The sequence below is a fragment of the Electrona antarctica genome (genome assembly GCF_951216825.1).
Source record: "Electrona antarctica genome assembly, chromosome: 6".
NCBI lineage: Eukaryota > Metazoa > Chordata > Actinopteri > Myctophiformes > Myctophidae > Electrona > Electrona antarctica.
In genome coordinates this window covers 35,166,850-35,182,332 of record NC_136811.1, presented here as the reverse complement: position 1 = coordinate 35,182,332, position 15,483 = coordinate 35,166,850, and the positions used below count along the sequence as shown (strand labels likewise).

The window sequence follows — 15,483 nt, the reverse complement described above, 5'->3', positions numbered from 1 at the left end:
GGTTTTATTTTTTCATAAAAATGTTAACTTCCTGTTGATTTTACTATTTGAAGATCTGGATCCCGATCCACGGATCCAGTCCGGGTTTTCTTCCCAATAAAATGGACAAATCAACAGGAAGTTAACATTTTTATGAAAAAATAAAACCACATGAATGTTGGTGAAGCTCCATATTGTCTGAATCAACTTTGTTTGTGTTTGTTTACGTACTAAAAGAGTGACTTTGAGAGCCGTTTTAGCATACAATGTAAATCAATGAGGAGCATATTTTGAATTATCAATTCTGATCACTGGAACATTTTTTTTAATTTCTTGTCCACATGTGGAGTTACATCATGGCAAGGTAACTACACAACTCAAACCTAAAAAAAAAGTGGTCTTACCCTTTAACTTGGAAAATAACTTTTGCCCCAACACTATGAGTATTGATTTGTCATGGACTAACTTAGGATATAACCATTGTTATTATTATAATATAATGCTATTGAAACAAAGTGCTATACATTAGAAATGTACTGAAACACAATTTAGGCAAAATAAGCATTTAATTCACATTCAACCTTCATCGTTCGTTCACACCCACTTTCAAAATGGAATGTTTCAGAGAAATATTATTTATAGAAGACAAGAAAAGAGGACATGGTGATGTATCCAGGATTCTCAACTGGATTGGGGTCCTGGCCACTGTATAAGCCGAAGTAGATAAGTGTGTTGGACTCATACCCAGTCATGTCCAGCTAAAAAAGAAAAGAAAAAAAAGATGAACATAAACAATACAGGAAGTTCAGATACAAAACATAAAATACAAGCTGGTATACACGTGGTGTTCACATGTAACCAAATAGGCCCTTACGGATCCATTGGTTCCATCTGTACAGATTTTACAGTGTCAATTTGAGTCTATTTTGGTTCCATTTTGTACCCTCTCAGAGTTACAGACCCCTAAGGGTCTAACTGGACCCCTGGTGGTGGACGTTAAGAACCACTGGTGGTGTAGTATGTGTATAATGTGCTACAGTAGAAGTAAGTCTTTTCATATGATTACAGTGGGACTGTTCACCTGTTCACTTCACAATACTCAAGTGCTGTTCAAGCCTTAAGAAGCTTATGTCACTCAAGTGCTCTCCTATGACCTCTAGTGCACATACTGCTCTTTTAAGAGAAATGGAAGCTTAGATTGTGTTTAGTCAGTGTGTGTATAGAGAAAGATACACATGCAAGTGTACCACACACACACACACACACACACACACACACACACACACACACACACACACACACACACACACACACACACACACACACACACACACACACACACACACACACACACACACACACACACACACACACACACACACACACACACACACACACACACACACACACACACACACACACACTTTATAATGACCTTTTTGACATCACAGATGAAAAGCAACTGCATGCCACAAAGTTCTTATGTTCATACCAATTCTTCTGATTCACTAAGATGTTTAGACCCAATTTTTGGGTGTAAAGGAATTTTCCAAACTTCTCACGTTAGTAGTCTATAAGGCATTCTAATGACATACAGCAAGCCTTGGTCCCACGAAAGCCCTCCGCAAAATGAACAGACAAGAAAAGATTACTGAATCAGACTACTAACATGGGAAGTTTGGAAAATTCCTTTAAACCCAAAATATGGGTGTAAACAGCTTAGTGAATCGGGCCCCTCATCTTTACTGATGATGTTAGCAGCAAGAGAACAGCTTCAAAAAAGGCTCTGAGGAGAGGGTCCCTTTTTTAATCTCACATTAAACATGTACTGTACAGTATGTTCTGTCATCATTTCAGTAAAACAGAAATAAAGAAAACAATTCAACAACAGAGTTGTGACACTACCATGTCAAGTATAAAACAGTTATTCAAATAATGTCTTTTGAAAAAAATGGGAATATATCTTTTTAATGACATCTTCTTGGCAACAGAGGGACAGACCTGTCTTGTGACGTCGATCCTCCAGGGATCGACTTGTAGACCATCACACCATCCTCCACGGCCGTACAGCCAGGTACCATGCTCGTTGGGAACCGCTCCCTCCTTGACTCTCAATGTACAACCCAATGTAGTGCCTACATTACAGACAACTCATTTAAAACAAACAAAAAACATTAAAGATGGCCTGAGGACGGATGGACAATTTCTCTTACCTGCAGAGTCAAATATACGCGTGTTGTTGAATACGCCGTTTATCAGGAAGTGATGTGATGTGACACAGAACTCCCCGCAGCCATTCTCATCACTTCCATGGCCTGTGATGACAGCATACAACTCCACCTGAACAACAGGCGGCACAGAGAAGTTGCAGATAATGTTCAAAAGATTGCCGGAAAGGAGATAATGATTGCACAATCTATGTAAAGCGCCTTGGATAAAGGCGCTATATAAATGCACCATTTACCATTTACCATTTACTTCCTAAAACTAAAGTCCTACACAAGGAAACAACCAGCAATGTTTTGTCCTTACCCGGTCAGAACATCAGTTCATGGAGCCAGTGTGACTTAGCAGCTGGTAAAGGAAACGCTATCAAGCCTCCGCCGGGTGCTCTGTAGGCACACCTTACGAACCAGCTGCTATCTATAACACTATGACAATGTGCCCTACCATGTGATTGGCCCCGAACAACAACAAAGTAGATTGGATAAAATAAAATAATGAATCAATCATTTATCATTGTCTCCACCAGGCCGAAGGCATGGGGAGAGAGTATGTTTTGCACTCCGTCCGTGTGTGTGTGTGTGTGTGTGTGTGTGTGTGTCCGTCCTTCCGTCCGTCTGTTACCAGCTAATCTCCGGCACCGTTAACCCGGTCGATGCCAAACTTTGCACACCCACTCCCTGGATGCCAACGATGAATCTCTGCCCCACATTTTCCAGAGCGGCCTGTTATAGCGCCACCATGAGGCAGCTTTTCACATTCTTTACCTAACTCCACCGATCTGCGTGAAATGTTGCATGCACACTCCCTAGAGGCCAAGGACAAACCTTTGACCTGCATTTTCCGCATCTGCCTTTTATAGCGCCACCAGGAGGCCGACTTTTGTAAAACATTTTTTTTGATATTACTCCTCCAGATTCTGTCCAAAAATCTCACAAATCGTTACACAGTATCTCTATGGTCATGTGCTCAAGTCGGATCTGTCTGATATTTCATATTCCATCCTAATTGGCTATAATTGGCTTTCACAGTTTGCAAGATTGCCCCGTTTTGAACAAAAGCCTCAAATCATGAACGCAGCATGCAATTTACGTGAAATCTTTCACACATTTTCTTACTAGGCTGAGGAATATATCCCACCCTTTTCACATTGGCCTGTTATAGCGCCACCAACAGGTTGATTTTTGCAAAACACATTTTTGGAACAAAATGCCTCAAATCATCCAATTGCCATCAAAGGCGTATGAAGAAATGGCACCCTTTTCACATTGGCCTATTATAGCGCAACCAGGAGGCCACAACCTGACCTGCCCTGGTGGAGACCTGTGCCCCGAGGGGCACTTTTTCTAGTTTATCTTTGTCTTCCTTTACCTTTTTGGTTGAAGGTGGGATGCGGAATTTAATTGGTTGGTATCTCTTGTTGTAGGTTTTGTCAAAGGTTCCCCCACTGTACATTGACATCACACGAAATGGGTAAAGCCGTTCCACATGATGATCTGTATGCGAAAAGTATATTATTAATAGCATGTGCCGAATTATTATCAACATTTTACATTTTTTGGCATCAACTGAGCAATGTGCAACAGTTGAATACGCTTAAAAATAACCTTTCATAAAAGTTATAAGCAAACAATAAGAAATATTGAATAGAGGAAGGGAGGGCTGCCGTGGTCCTTTGTTTGTTGAACTGAATACAGGTGATGATTCAAGTTTCTTTATTAGGAAAAGACCCCTTGAGATGTACCATCTTGTTTTCGAGGGGCTCCGTGGGCAAGGTTTAATCATGAAAATAAAGAAGAGGATCCAAGGCACTCTGTTCCAGTGAAGTGAAAAAAACTTTATTGTATGTTTTAAGGCATGGCAAAGATCATTAAAAAAAATGGAGGACCAACGTGTTTCGGCAATCAGCCTTCGTCAGGGTCCCAAGGGACAGCCTTCGTCAGGGTCCCAAGGGACAGCCTTCGTCAGGGTCCCTTTGCCGAAACGCGTTGGTCCTCCCTTTTTTGTAATGATCTTTGCCATGCCTTAAAACATACAATAAAGGCTTTTTCACTTCACTGGAACAGAGTGCCTTGGATCCTCTCAAACAATAAGAAATGTTCAGTCAGAAGAACAATGCATGAAGTTAGAAGAATCAAGCGAGAGACAAATGCTACACAATAAAGCAGGAGACAGTTCTCTATGATAATGCTATGTGATTGTGAAGTGAGATTTGTACTGAAACAACTTCAGTACAATGTTACCATTATAGTGACATGGTTTGAAAAGAAAAGGTGAACTGACCTACTGAGGAATTTGTTTGGTGAGGTCAAAGTTCAGATAAATGTATACACCCATTACACTAGTCACTAGTGGCATGCACCCCCTAGAGGCAGCTTGCCACACAGCACAGAATCCCTGCTGCATATTAGTAATGTAATGAAACAGGAGAGACTGTTATCTATGGTGGTAATGCTATATACTATTGAAATGTTCTCCATGCTGGTAACGCTATATACTATGTACCGTAATTAAACAGGAGAGACAGTTCTCTACGTGGTGATGCTACTACACTGTTTTACGTTTTGTGATGACACTAATACAATCAGAAGTTAAAAGTTGACATATTTCCTGTATTTTGCCCTCGTCATTTCTAGTAATCACTATTTACAGACAAATTGCCCCTTCCCGTACAGAGATTCCCCTTTCCAACTTTGAGAAATGACTCCTATCCTTGAGTGAGTGTAAATTTCAGAAATGGTTCTGGGACAGTGTTATTACAGTCCATTTTGCTCCATTGTCACAGTGGGGATTATGTGTGTGCTTTGTTATGTACCCGCTTTGTACATTTGCTTTCCTATCAGCCAAAGCTTTACTTCTACAGGTCATAAAGCACCCAAATTCCATGTTCATAGTCAGAAACTTTGCTGAAGGACCTGATGCAGCTTATTGCTATGTTAAACATAACCAGGACTGTTACAATCATTACATACACGCTTTGAGTGGAAAGGTCATCTAGTTTATCTAGTTTTCCAGGTAAAATCTAATCCTATATTGCGCTGATAAGAGCAGTGGTCACCGAATTATTATGTCTGGATGTTATTATAAGATTATAAAGATCGATCACCAGAATTCTTGTTGTTGACACATTCCTAACAATGGACTGTACCTGTTTGATTAGTGCTACTGAAGCGCAGGTTGAGGGAGGCCATCCATGGCATGGCCCAGGCCACCGTCCTCATGGTGAAGGTACATTTGTTGTTGTTGAGCAGGGGTAGGAGAGGCGACACATCGGTCAGCCAACGTCCTAAACCTCTGCAGAAACAGCAGAACCAACAACAGCAACCAATCAGCAGCTGCATGGAAATAAGACAGATCCTGCTAGCAGCAGAATCTTTCAGCGTCACTGCCTTAAACATGTAACGTTGTTGTTAGAAGGAACTTAGGAAGCACCCGGGAGGAAGTGCCAAAAAAAGTTCCTCTTTGACACAAAATAGGTGGTGCCCCAGCCTAGAGGCAAAAGGTTAGGGTGCCAAATGGGTTCCCACTTCCCAGATTGATATGGAACCGACTTAGGGCTGGGTGATATGGTCAAACCCAAAGATTTTAGATATCGTGACATCATGCTCTGATGATATTAATGTTTTGCTTGTACATCGGCTAAAAACATGAAATCCCAGATAATATCTACTAGTCTCATATCACAATATCGATATAATATTGATAATGATACCGGTATATTTCTCAGCCCTAAACTGACCTTATTATTAGGGTCTCTTAGGGTTTTACAACACCCTTCACCAGGAAGCTGCAGGAGTGCAGACATTCTCAACGTTTATGTCAAATGAATGGTATGGACATTTGCTGAAGACTGATGAACCACCATCTCAAGGACCATATGTACCTCAGCCATATGTACCTTCTGTAGGAATGATTCTCCACAATACCCTCCTGCTGTGTACTTTCTCAGATCAAAATCTCAGATCAAAACAATGCAAATTAAAAAGAGAAAAGAAAGACAAAAGTACATTGGGGTTTTACTTAAGAAAATGATCGATAAACAAGTATTGTATTATACTAGAATTTCGCGGGCCTTCGGCCCGCTCATCCTAGCGCCATGCGATGCGTCGCAAATGGGAAGAAGGCAATGGCAACCCATGATGTTTTCATTTATGCATTTGCTTGGAAAGCGCAAAGTTGCCAAGCTGGCTGAGTGGCCCTGTTTGGTTTTGTGTATTTGCGTATGAAAGCGAGCATGGCAAGGCGCAGGAACAGTATACTGTACTGTACTGTGATGTAAGTCTTTGTACTGTACTCATGTGTACTGTACTGTACTGTTCTCTGTACTGTTGTTATTAGTGTTGTGTTCTTTTTTATTATTATTATTATTACATGGATTAATATTCTGATGTACTGTACTGTACTGTTCTCTGTACTGTTGATATTAAAGTTGTTATTAGTGTTGTGTTCTTATTTATTTTTGTATTATTATTATTACATGGATTAATATTGTGATGTGAGCTTTCTTTCTGTACTGTACTCATGTGTACTGTACTGTTCTCTGTACTGTTGATATTATTGTTGTTATTAGTGTAGTGTTGTTATTTTTTATTATTATTATTATTATTATTGAAAGAGAGCATGGCAAGGCGCAGGACCAGTATACTGTACTGTACGTCTTTGTACTGTACTGTACTGTTCTCTGTACCGTTATTAGTGTTGTGTTCTTATTTATTATTATTATTTTTATTACATGGATTAATATTCTGATGTGAGCTTTTTTTCTGTACTGTACTGTACTCATGTGTACTGTACTGTTCTCTGTACTGTTGTTGTTGTTATTATTATTAGTGTAGTGTACTTATTTTGTATTATTATGAGCATTTTGTGGCGTGTGTGTGTGTGCGTGCGTGCCATTTCAGCTGCATCGCGAGGCGATCCAAAATCCCCCCCCGCGCACGCACGCACACACCACACACACACACGTCTGCAGTGACACTGCGTTGTACACAGCTGTTTTGTGTTGCAGCGCGTTGTTGCAGCGCGCGCGTGTGCGTGTAGTGTTGGTGTTGTTGTTCTTATCCATATATGCGCCTCGGTTCGTCCCGATTGTACGACGCCATGTGTCGACGCGGTTGTGTTTGCATTATTGTAACTGTGTATGTAATCGCGGCGCTCTCCGTCCAAGTTAGAATCAGTGTAGAACCTGTGTTGTTGTTCTTCTTCTTCTACGTTTGGTTTCCGGCAGGCTGTACACTGTGTGTGTGCGTGTGCGTGTGCGTGTGTGTGTGTGTGTGTGTGTGTGTGTACTGTGTAACTTCCGGTAGTGTTTCCGGAAGTGTGAAAGGTATCACGAAAAACACGTGGGTCACGTGGTGGGGTTTTGAGCCATTGGGAAGGGGTGATGTAGTGTTGCCAGGTCCACGTATTGTAAGCGAGTGGTAGTGTGTGTAAGTATAGGCTGTAGGCTGTAGGAAGTCAGGGTTTGCGGCCTTGTTTACATAGACGTGGCAACAATGTTGGCGGTGCAGCCAATGAAAAGAGGGGAATCACGGGATGCAGTGTTGCCAGGTCCGCGAATTGTAAGCGAGTTGTAAGTAGCGTGCTGAATGGCATTTTTTCTGGGCTTGTTTTCATAGACCTGGCAACATGTGAGTGTGTGCGTGCGGGGGTGTGGGTGCTTGGGGAGATATTGTTTGTCGTGAAGAGATACAATGCCGGCGTGGGTGTGGAAGGGAGGCAACTTTGGTGTCAGTGCAATGAGTAATGTTCCGCGGGTGGTGTTGAGGGTCGGCGTTCGGCGCGATATGAGGAGATAGCCGTGGATCGACGCGGAGGGTAAGTCTGTGACGTCTTAGTGTGTTGTTGCAGTGTGTGTTGCAGTGTGTCAGTGACGTAGTAGCTGGTGACTTTGATTCCTGGGTTGCGTACAGCTTTTTGGGTACACCTTTTCAATATTGTATAATAGATGATGATAATATAATTTCTAAAGTCTCAGCTTTTGTTCCACCTGTCTCAACAGCAGCAGTATGATGGCAAAGGGTATTGCAAGCGGGTCCACAAATAATTGCCAAAACATTGTTAGAAATTGATAATAAATACAAACTTAAAGTATACTACATTAGTTCCACCGATCCTAGGTGGAACACAATCGATTGATTGTTCATTAAAATAAACATGCTCTGAAAATGCACATGGCGACCCACCTGGCCACTTATTTGGCTGCCATGCTAAGTGCTCAGGCAAATCCATGCTAAGTGGTCAGGCAAATCCGTTTGAGATTTTCAATTGGGCCCTGATCCAGAAAAGCTTGAGAACCACTGAACTAGGGCCTAGGCAATACCTGCGGAAGGCAGTGATCCAGCGTCCCAGCTCTACGTTGCAGTAGACACTGAAGTGGTCGCAGCACACAAACAGCTGTACCACATGGTCCCAGCGAGGACAGCTGGAGTCTCTCCCACTCGGACAGGACAGGGATGCATCCAGTTCCAGTGTGTCAAAGTCCAACATGTCTGCAATGAGTCACAAACAATCACAAATATTGTGTCGGTTGGGCAGAACACCTGTATCTCCATTTATTTTGTATTATTTTTAATAAATGAATGCCTTATTATATATTTTGTCATAATACAATGTGCAAAAGCAGCAAAAACAGCAGTCCACAAGCTCATTGTTTTGTTTTTTAAATGTTTGAGCATTTTTGAAGACTTTCACCCATAATGACATGGAAAGTGTTATCTATAAGCTTGCCCTCCCCCAAGGGAGGGGCTCTTTAACTGTACTGCCGTACTGTTTCAAACTTGTTAGTAGTATAATGCCCCTCATGGAAGGTGCTGAATAATATTAATTGTGCTGTGCTGCTGAATGGAGGTTGCAATGTAAGGCTTTGAAAAGTGTACAGAAAACTGAAAATATACCAAAGGGTAAGTCCACTGTAGCAACTGCTCCTTTCTCTCCCTGCATGAGAGTCTTGTCAAACACTGAGACCACCTGAGCAGGGGCTCCAAGTTTGATCCGGAGACCCTCATGGAAGTCAAACCTACAAAGAAAAGAGATTGGCCTGCAATCATTTTTCATATTGTTGAATCTACAGTGCTGCAAATGTGAGCAGACAAGTAGGGAGGCATCGGCACTCCTCACATGCAGAGCAACAACTCCTGTGATACTGTCGCATTGGTGCTCCACACACGCAACAGTTTTAATGTGTTGAGCTATTTTCTACGTGACGAGGAGCACAGTGCAACCTTGTGTATCCGAGACCGCAGCCGTTGTGTGCTACTCAGAGCAAGTGAAACATTGTTTACTGGTCGCAAGTCTGGTGATGATTTTCAGCTGCCTGGGAAGAAAAGCTTTGGTGGACACACAGCTTTAGCTCTTTTCTTACCACTGGGCCTGCCAGCTGATGAACTTGAATGTGGGGTAGAGGAACCAACCCATCTCAGCTAGCTGCCCCTGCTGGTCTATAGCAAAGAAGAAGTTTGGGGAGGGTGTGTTCTGGAAAGATACGTTTACCAGCTGTCGAAACCTAAAAACAAAATAATCACATCATCTAACTTTTGTGGGAGAACTCATTAATCCTCATGCAAAGACCCTGTGTTATCAAAGTGACTAGACAATGTGACATTGTTGGTCCAGAGTTGTGGTCTTACCGTAGTGCCTGGGCAACAGATACCTCCAGGTGCATCATGGCAGCAGGTATGCCCAGTGACACTGAACACTCATTCTCCACACAGTTCATATCCTGAATGGAGTTACCGGGCAGAGCATAAACAAGGACACCAGAGGCATTGGATTGAGCCATGTTCTGGACCTGTAGGGGTGGGCAAACATTTTTCTCATGAGTGAAATCACCTTTCCCTTTCAGTGTTGGTGTTGTACTTTACTCTAAAGAAAAGGTAGCAATGCAACAATGTTGAAAATCTCTGTTACAAGTACAAGTAAAAGTTGAAAAAAAAGAAAACAATTACTTAGTTGAAATGTCACCATGCTAAACTCACTATGCAGAACGGCCCATCATTGGCCAAAAAAAGCTGATCTACAATCTCATAATACATCTCCTTGTGCGGTGTGACTTTGTACTGTAGGTCAACCAAGAGATTTGATGTAGAGGGAAATAGAGGGGACCTACTGAGAGCCACTTCTTTAAGGCTTACAAGGAGCTATATCGTCCCTCCCCCCTCAGCTTTGGGAACCACAGAGAATGAGATGTCAACTGACCTTGGTGAAAAAAGAGCAGTTGCCTTCAGACACCCAGGCCACGGCACCAGTCACGGAAGCGGAGGTCTTGCACCCATCTCCTGCATCAATAACTTGGTGTGATCTCTGACCCCACCGCCCCATCAGCCAGTCATATCTGGCATCTAATCTCTTGACAATCACTGGCATGTTCCACCCTGTCTCGGAAAAAGAAGATAAATGTAATCTTCAAAAACTCACTTTGAGCTTGTAGGCTTGCATAACATAATCCCCAAATGTATTTGATCACTGACCCCCATCTGAAAATATTTTGTGCCAGGGAGCCCCCATACAAGTTTTGAGTACTTAAAAAAAGAAAAAAAAGAAATAAGTTTTTGAAAATAGCAGATCTACAAGCTCATGATGCATGACCTGCAAGTTGCAACGCACTGTGAGCTTGTAGAACAAGGACCCCGGAGGATCCCCAGACCCCAATTTGAGAACCACTGACAAAAAACACATAAGTGGTCCACAAGTCGTTCAAATGGTTGCACAAAAGGTCTGTCTCCATGAGAAGAAACTATACCCCAAACATTCTTAGCAAAGACTGTGTCTTACCCTCACTGGTGAAAACAGCCTGAGAAAGGCCACAGTTGTGTCCTGTGCAGCTCCAGGAGTAGATTACGTTGGGAATCCAGTTACCCAGGAGAAAAACTGGCACAGGAGAGAAGTGCAACCTGGACATCACCTCCTGTGGACTGTAGATAGGCAGATTATGAGACAATGGCCCCTAGCTGGCACAAATGCCTCAAAGGACTCACACTCCTTTCACCCTCCAAAGTGCACCCGATGGGCACAATTTGCAACCAGAATCACGCCGCTTTTCAGTCTAGTAATCATTTCAATCAGCTCAACTCGTCTTTCCTATGAGTAAAAGGATACGTCTAATAGATTTTCAATCAGCATGAGACCGAATGTGAAGAAAATTATAATGAAAATGTTCATTTGTTGTTTACATTATTTTACAGTGCTAAAGCATAGAAGACCCCATGGCATCAACATCTCTGGCATACTTATAAAATAATTGTTTTGTTGATGAAATATGTCCAAGTGTAACGCTCGGGAATCGTACCCAGGTGGAAAGCCAACATCTTAACAACTAAGCCAAAGGGCATCCCTATGACTGGGGAGATATTACACTCTTTAGGCGATCAGGCTGAGGTTGTGAGCCACTCTGCTACATTCACCCCCTTTTGACCTCCTCCCACGGGGAAACCAGATCCGGGTCACGGCACCATTGTAACGCCTGGAAATCGTACCCGGGTCTCCCGTGTGGAAAGCCAACATCTGCCATCTTGCCAGCAAGGTGCTTGAATTATCCTCTTTCAATCTGTAAAGTTTGGGAGTGCTCTTTGGATATCAACAGCCCTGCGTACCACCTGTTTTGAATTTGCACATAATGCAGGAGGCTGCTTTACTAAAAACGAGTGCTTCCAAACTCCAATACTTAGGAAAGAAAAATCACCTGCAAGGAATTTCTTGACAGGAAGTAGCTCATAACAAGTCTACAGTGGATTTTATTTACGAAACAAACACTTTGCAGATAGAAAGAGGATAATTCAAGCTGCAATGTTGGGGAGTTTGACGTTGTTTAATACAATCAGATAGGACTTTTCTGTTTTAATGGCGTGTCAATGGGAAATTGCAGATCTATGACCTTGATGGCAAGATGGCCGTGGTCTGCATGAGGATAAGGTCAATGGGGATGCACACTCAGATCCAACAGACCGACACACCAAAGATGCGTGTGCGCTGCTCCCGTGCTTGCGCTTAGGTTAGAGTTTGACGTAGGTTGTCGGTCTAATGGTAGTAATGACACTACCAATTCTAGTAACATCTCATTCCCAATTCTACAAAAACACACAAGTCAATAACAAACACAATGTAGGCTAGCTAAGTTATGTGCCATGCAGAACATAAAAAGAAAATAGTGCAAAACACTTCAGGCTGCATTTTCAGCACTTCCAATGGCCTGCAACGCAAAAATCTGCCTTGTAGGCCTATAGGCCTTACTTGTCCAGAGGCCAGCCAGCTGATGTGATTGGGTTTCTGAAGTTTCGCTTTACGTAGGGTCCCTGTGCATTTATTCCACGCTCTATGGTAGGCAGATGTACATACCCTCCGTTCAGGCCGTGCTGCGGCCTGGTGGTGGTGGTGAGATGTTTCATGCATAAAGCGGCTATAGGAGACAACGGAAACGTGGGAGAAATTTCATTTGGCGCAGATGCCGTTAAGTATTTTTACTTTGTTTGACCGTTTTGGCTTCTCTCTTCCTTGACTTCCCATTGTACCGCCTCCCGCACCGAGAGTGGCTAGCTGCGCGTCCCTACGTTCCTGCCTGATCTGCTCTGTCTCAGCTAGCCAGTCTCGGTGCGGGAGGCGGTACAATGGGAAGTCAATAAGGAAGTCAAGGAAGTGAGGAAGAGAGAAGCCAAAACGGTCAAACAAAAAAATACTTAACGGCATCTGCGCCAAATGAAATTTCTCCCACGTTTCCGTTGTCTCCTATAGCCGCTTTATGCATCTTTTGAAACATCTCACCACCACCACCAGGCCGCAGCACGGCCTGAACGGAGGGTATGTACATCTGCCTAGTAGCCTACCATAGAGCGTGGAATAAATGCACAGGAACCCTACGTAAAGCGAAACTTCAGAAAAGCTTTACGGAGGGTACCGAAAGGGGCTAGTGATTGGGGTGCGAGTGCCTAACATACAGTTTTGGAATAAAGCATTATGAACCACACAATGATGTCTATTTTATAAGGCCACTTCTGAGGCCACCAGATCAAATTTTATTTCTGCCAGCAAAGTTATTACATGGTGGTGTCACTTGCCACCAAAATTCCTACAAAAGATAAACTGATCGAACAAACTCACTTTGAAGGAGTTTCAGACAGTTGTGATGGTTTCTATCTTGTGACATCTTCACATGTCAGGGAGGCTATTCCTTCAGTTTTTCAGTAGGACTTTTGGGGTTTGTGTTAGCTATTTAGCATAAATTAGTTTTTACAAGCACCTTGAAAAACTTTGAAATGTTGAATAGTTTTTTTTTTTTTTTACATTTTAACAATGAACAGCCTAAATGTTGTATGGGAGTCCCAGACTGTGACAATGATGAGGCACAAAATAATTTCAGATGGGGGTCCATATCCATAAGGAAAAAGTGTGAGAAACACTGGGCACCTGTGCATTGCTGCGCGAATGACTTGATCCCTCATCCAGAGAACATCGCTGACCGCAGAGTCATCGAGGGACAAGAAAAGCACCTGAGCGCTCTGAGGCAGTGACTGTACCAAGTCACTTAGAGATGATTCAGAGTTCCACAGAGACTCTAAAAATCCCGATTTACTGGTGAAAACGTGAATTATAAGAGATCCCTGCCCCGGCAGACCTGTCGTCGGCTTGTAAATGAACTCTCCAGCCAACGTCACCACTTTGAAGGGGGCTGCCTTGTCCCCTGGCTCAAATCCTGGGATCCGGGGGGCACTCTTCTTCTTAAAATCTATAGTATTGTTGATCAAAGCATACGGGGGGTATAAGGTATACCCAGGTTGCCCAGGTTCGTTATCTTTAGTATCATCCAGTATCATACGGTGCAACATTTTCGCTGTAGCGTCAATAGAAATCACATGACATGTGACAACAACCAACCAAAACTGAACAAGCTTCGAAGACAAAAAAGCCATCGTTCTTCGGCAAGTGTAGGCCTATACCACAAATAATCATCAGCCCAATGCGGGAACCATGAGTCTGTTCATTCTGAATGATTAATAATATTTTTTTGTATTCACGACACAAATAATTCAGACGTGAAAGTCACGTTGACAGTGTACTGCCCTTCGTTCTTCCTGTTTGTGATTTTAATCACATCCATGCTTGTTGTAGGCAGACAATCTACGGTGGCCCACGCAATGCAAAAGACGTGTGTTTTCAGAAAGGGTTGGTAAACTGGTAGAAAAAACAAACAGTGAGGGGGAAGAGGGGTGGGGGGTCAGATTTTACGGGAGGCGGTCTTAGAGTATATAAGGAGGCGGGCCAGTTTCGAATTGCAGCCGCCCGTAGGTGCCCTTTGAGAGCGGTTTTGAAGGAGTCAAACTCAAGGGATTATGTTTTAACGTCACGCCTGATGGTAGGCGTTCCACATTTTGGTGGCATTAATTTAGTCACTTGTTTGTGCCAAATCTGGGTTGCACATGGTTTGTTGAACTCGCGAGTGACCTTTGCAAGGAGGCAGGCGTGACTCGCAGGAGTACGCCACAGATTGGTTATTCCCACACATCCAGTGCTTATAGTAGGACTGCGGTAACCAATTGGCATCATAGCCTATGCGCAATGATGTGCAACGGAAATTTGCAATGCCGGACTGCATCAAATAAGGAGAAGACGCATTTTTCAAAATAATGTTCCAAAGACCAGAGTAGCCTATACTGTACATTTCTTTAGAATAACAGAGTATAGGCTAGCCGCTAGTGTTTGCCCCTAATAGCCTCTTGCGTGTGGCTTCATAGCACTCCTCCTTTTGAACAGTGTATTTTGCCAAGATGCGAATATTTTGCCAAGATGCGAATTTCAGAACACACCAAACAGGTAAGTTTGTTGCTTGCAGTCTAGAGTAGACAAAAGGCAAATGTTTTACCAATACAACTTCCATAGCCTAGTCTACACCCATGTTGATGGCTACCCTTTCTTGTTGTAATAATACAAACAATAATATGAAAATCCTTCATGAATTTCATGCAAGACTTCTTTTTTTCTCAGAGAAATTTGCCATCATCTGAACCAGTTGTGAATATCTTGAAGAGAGCAATAGCCTCCAGAGTCAGACTGTCTGGTAAGATGAAAATATGTTTTAGCCATTTATAATTGATATACCCCCAAACCCTTCTTCTGTCAGTAGTGGGAAAAGTAGTTTAACTCTAGGCTACTTATACACTTTTAGCCGCTACTCCACCTTCAGCAGGAGGGAGTATTGGCGGCGGGTACATTTTGCAGCAAAGTATATTTTCACGAGTATTTTTTACATTGCTGTATTACAGTTTACAGTATTTGTTTACAATAAAAAATACC

At 42.7% G+C, this 15,483-nt stretch overlaps 1 protein-coding gene across 3 annotated transcripts; it reads right to left on the bottom strand.

The window, feature by feature from the left end:
* Positions 1 to 526: 526 nt before the first annotated feature.
* On the bottom strand, positions 527 to 14,317 carry LOC306924624 (uncharacterized protein). 3 transcript variants are annotated; one of them, XM_079503198.1, is made up of 12 exons: positions 13,600 to 14,317; positions 10,975 to 11,114; positions 10,399 to 10,574; positions 9,831 to 9,991; positions 9,566 to 9,706; positions 9,099 to 9,220; positions 8,525 to 8,693; positions 5,351 to 5,496; positions 3,574 to 3,698; positions 2,193 to 2,319; positions 1,981 to 2,114; positions 527 to 737 (listed from the first exon to the last, which is right to left on the bottom strand). In XM_079503198.1, the coding sequence occupies exons 1-12, from the start codon at positions 14,100 to 14,102 to the stop codon at positions 612 to 614; spliced, it is 2,070 nt and encodes a 689-aa protein (XP_079359324.1). In that variant the 5' UTR covers positions 14,103 to 14,317; the 3' UTR covers positions 527 to 611. The 3 variants fall into 3 exon arrangements, with proteins under 3 accessions (XP_079359324.1, XP_079359326.1, XP_079359325.1); XM_079503200.1 differs by lacking the exon at positions 13,600 to 14,317 and adding an exon at positions 13,294 to 13,486; XM_079503199.1 differs by lacking the exon at positions 13,600 to 14,317 and adding an exon at positions 12,535 to 12,669.
* Between the last annotated feature and the right edge of the window lie 1,166 nt (positions 14,318 to 15,483).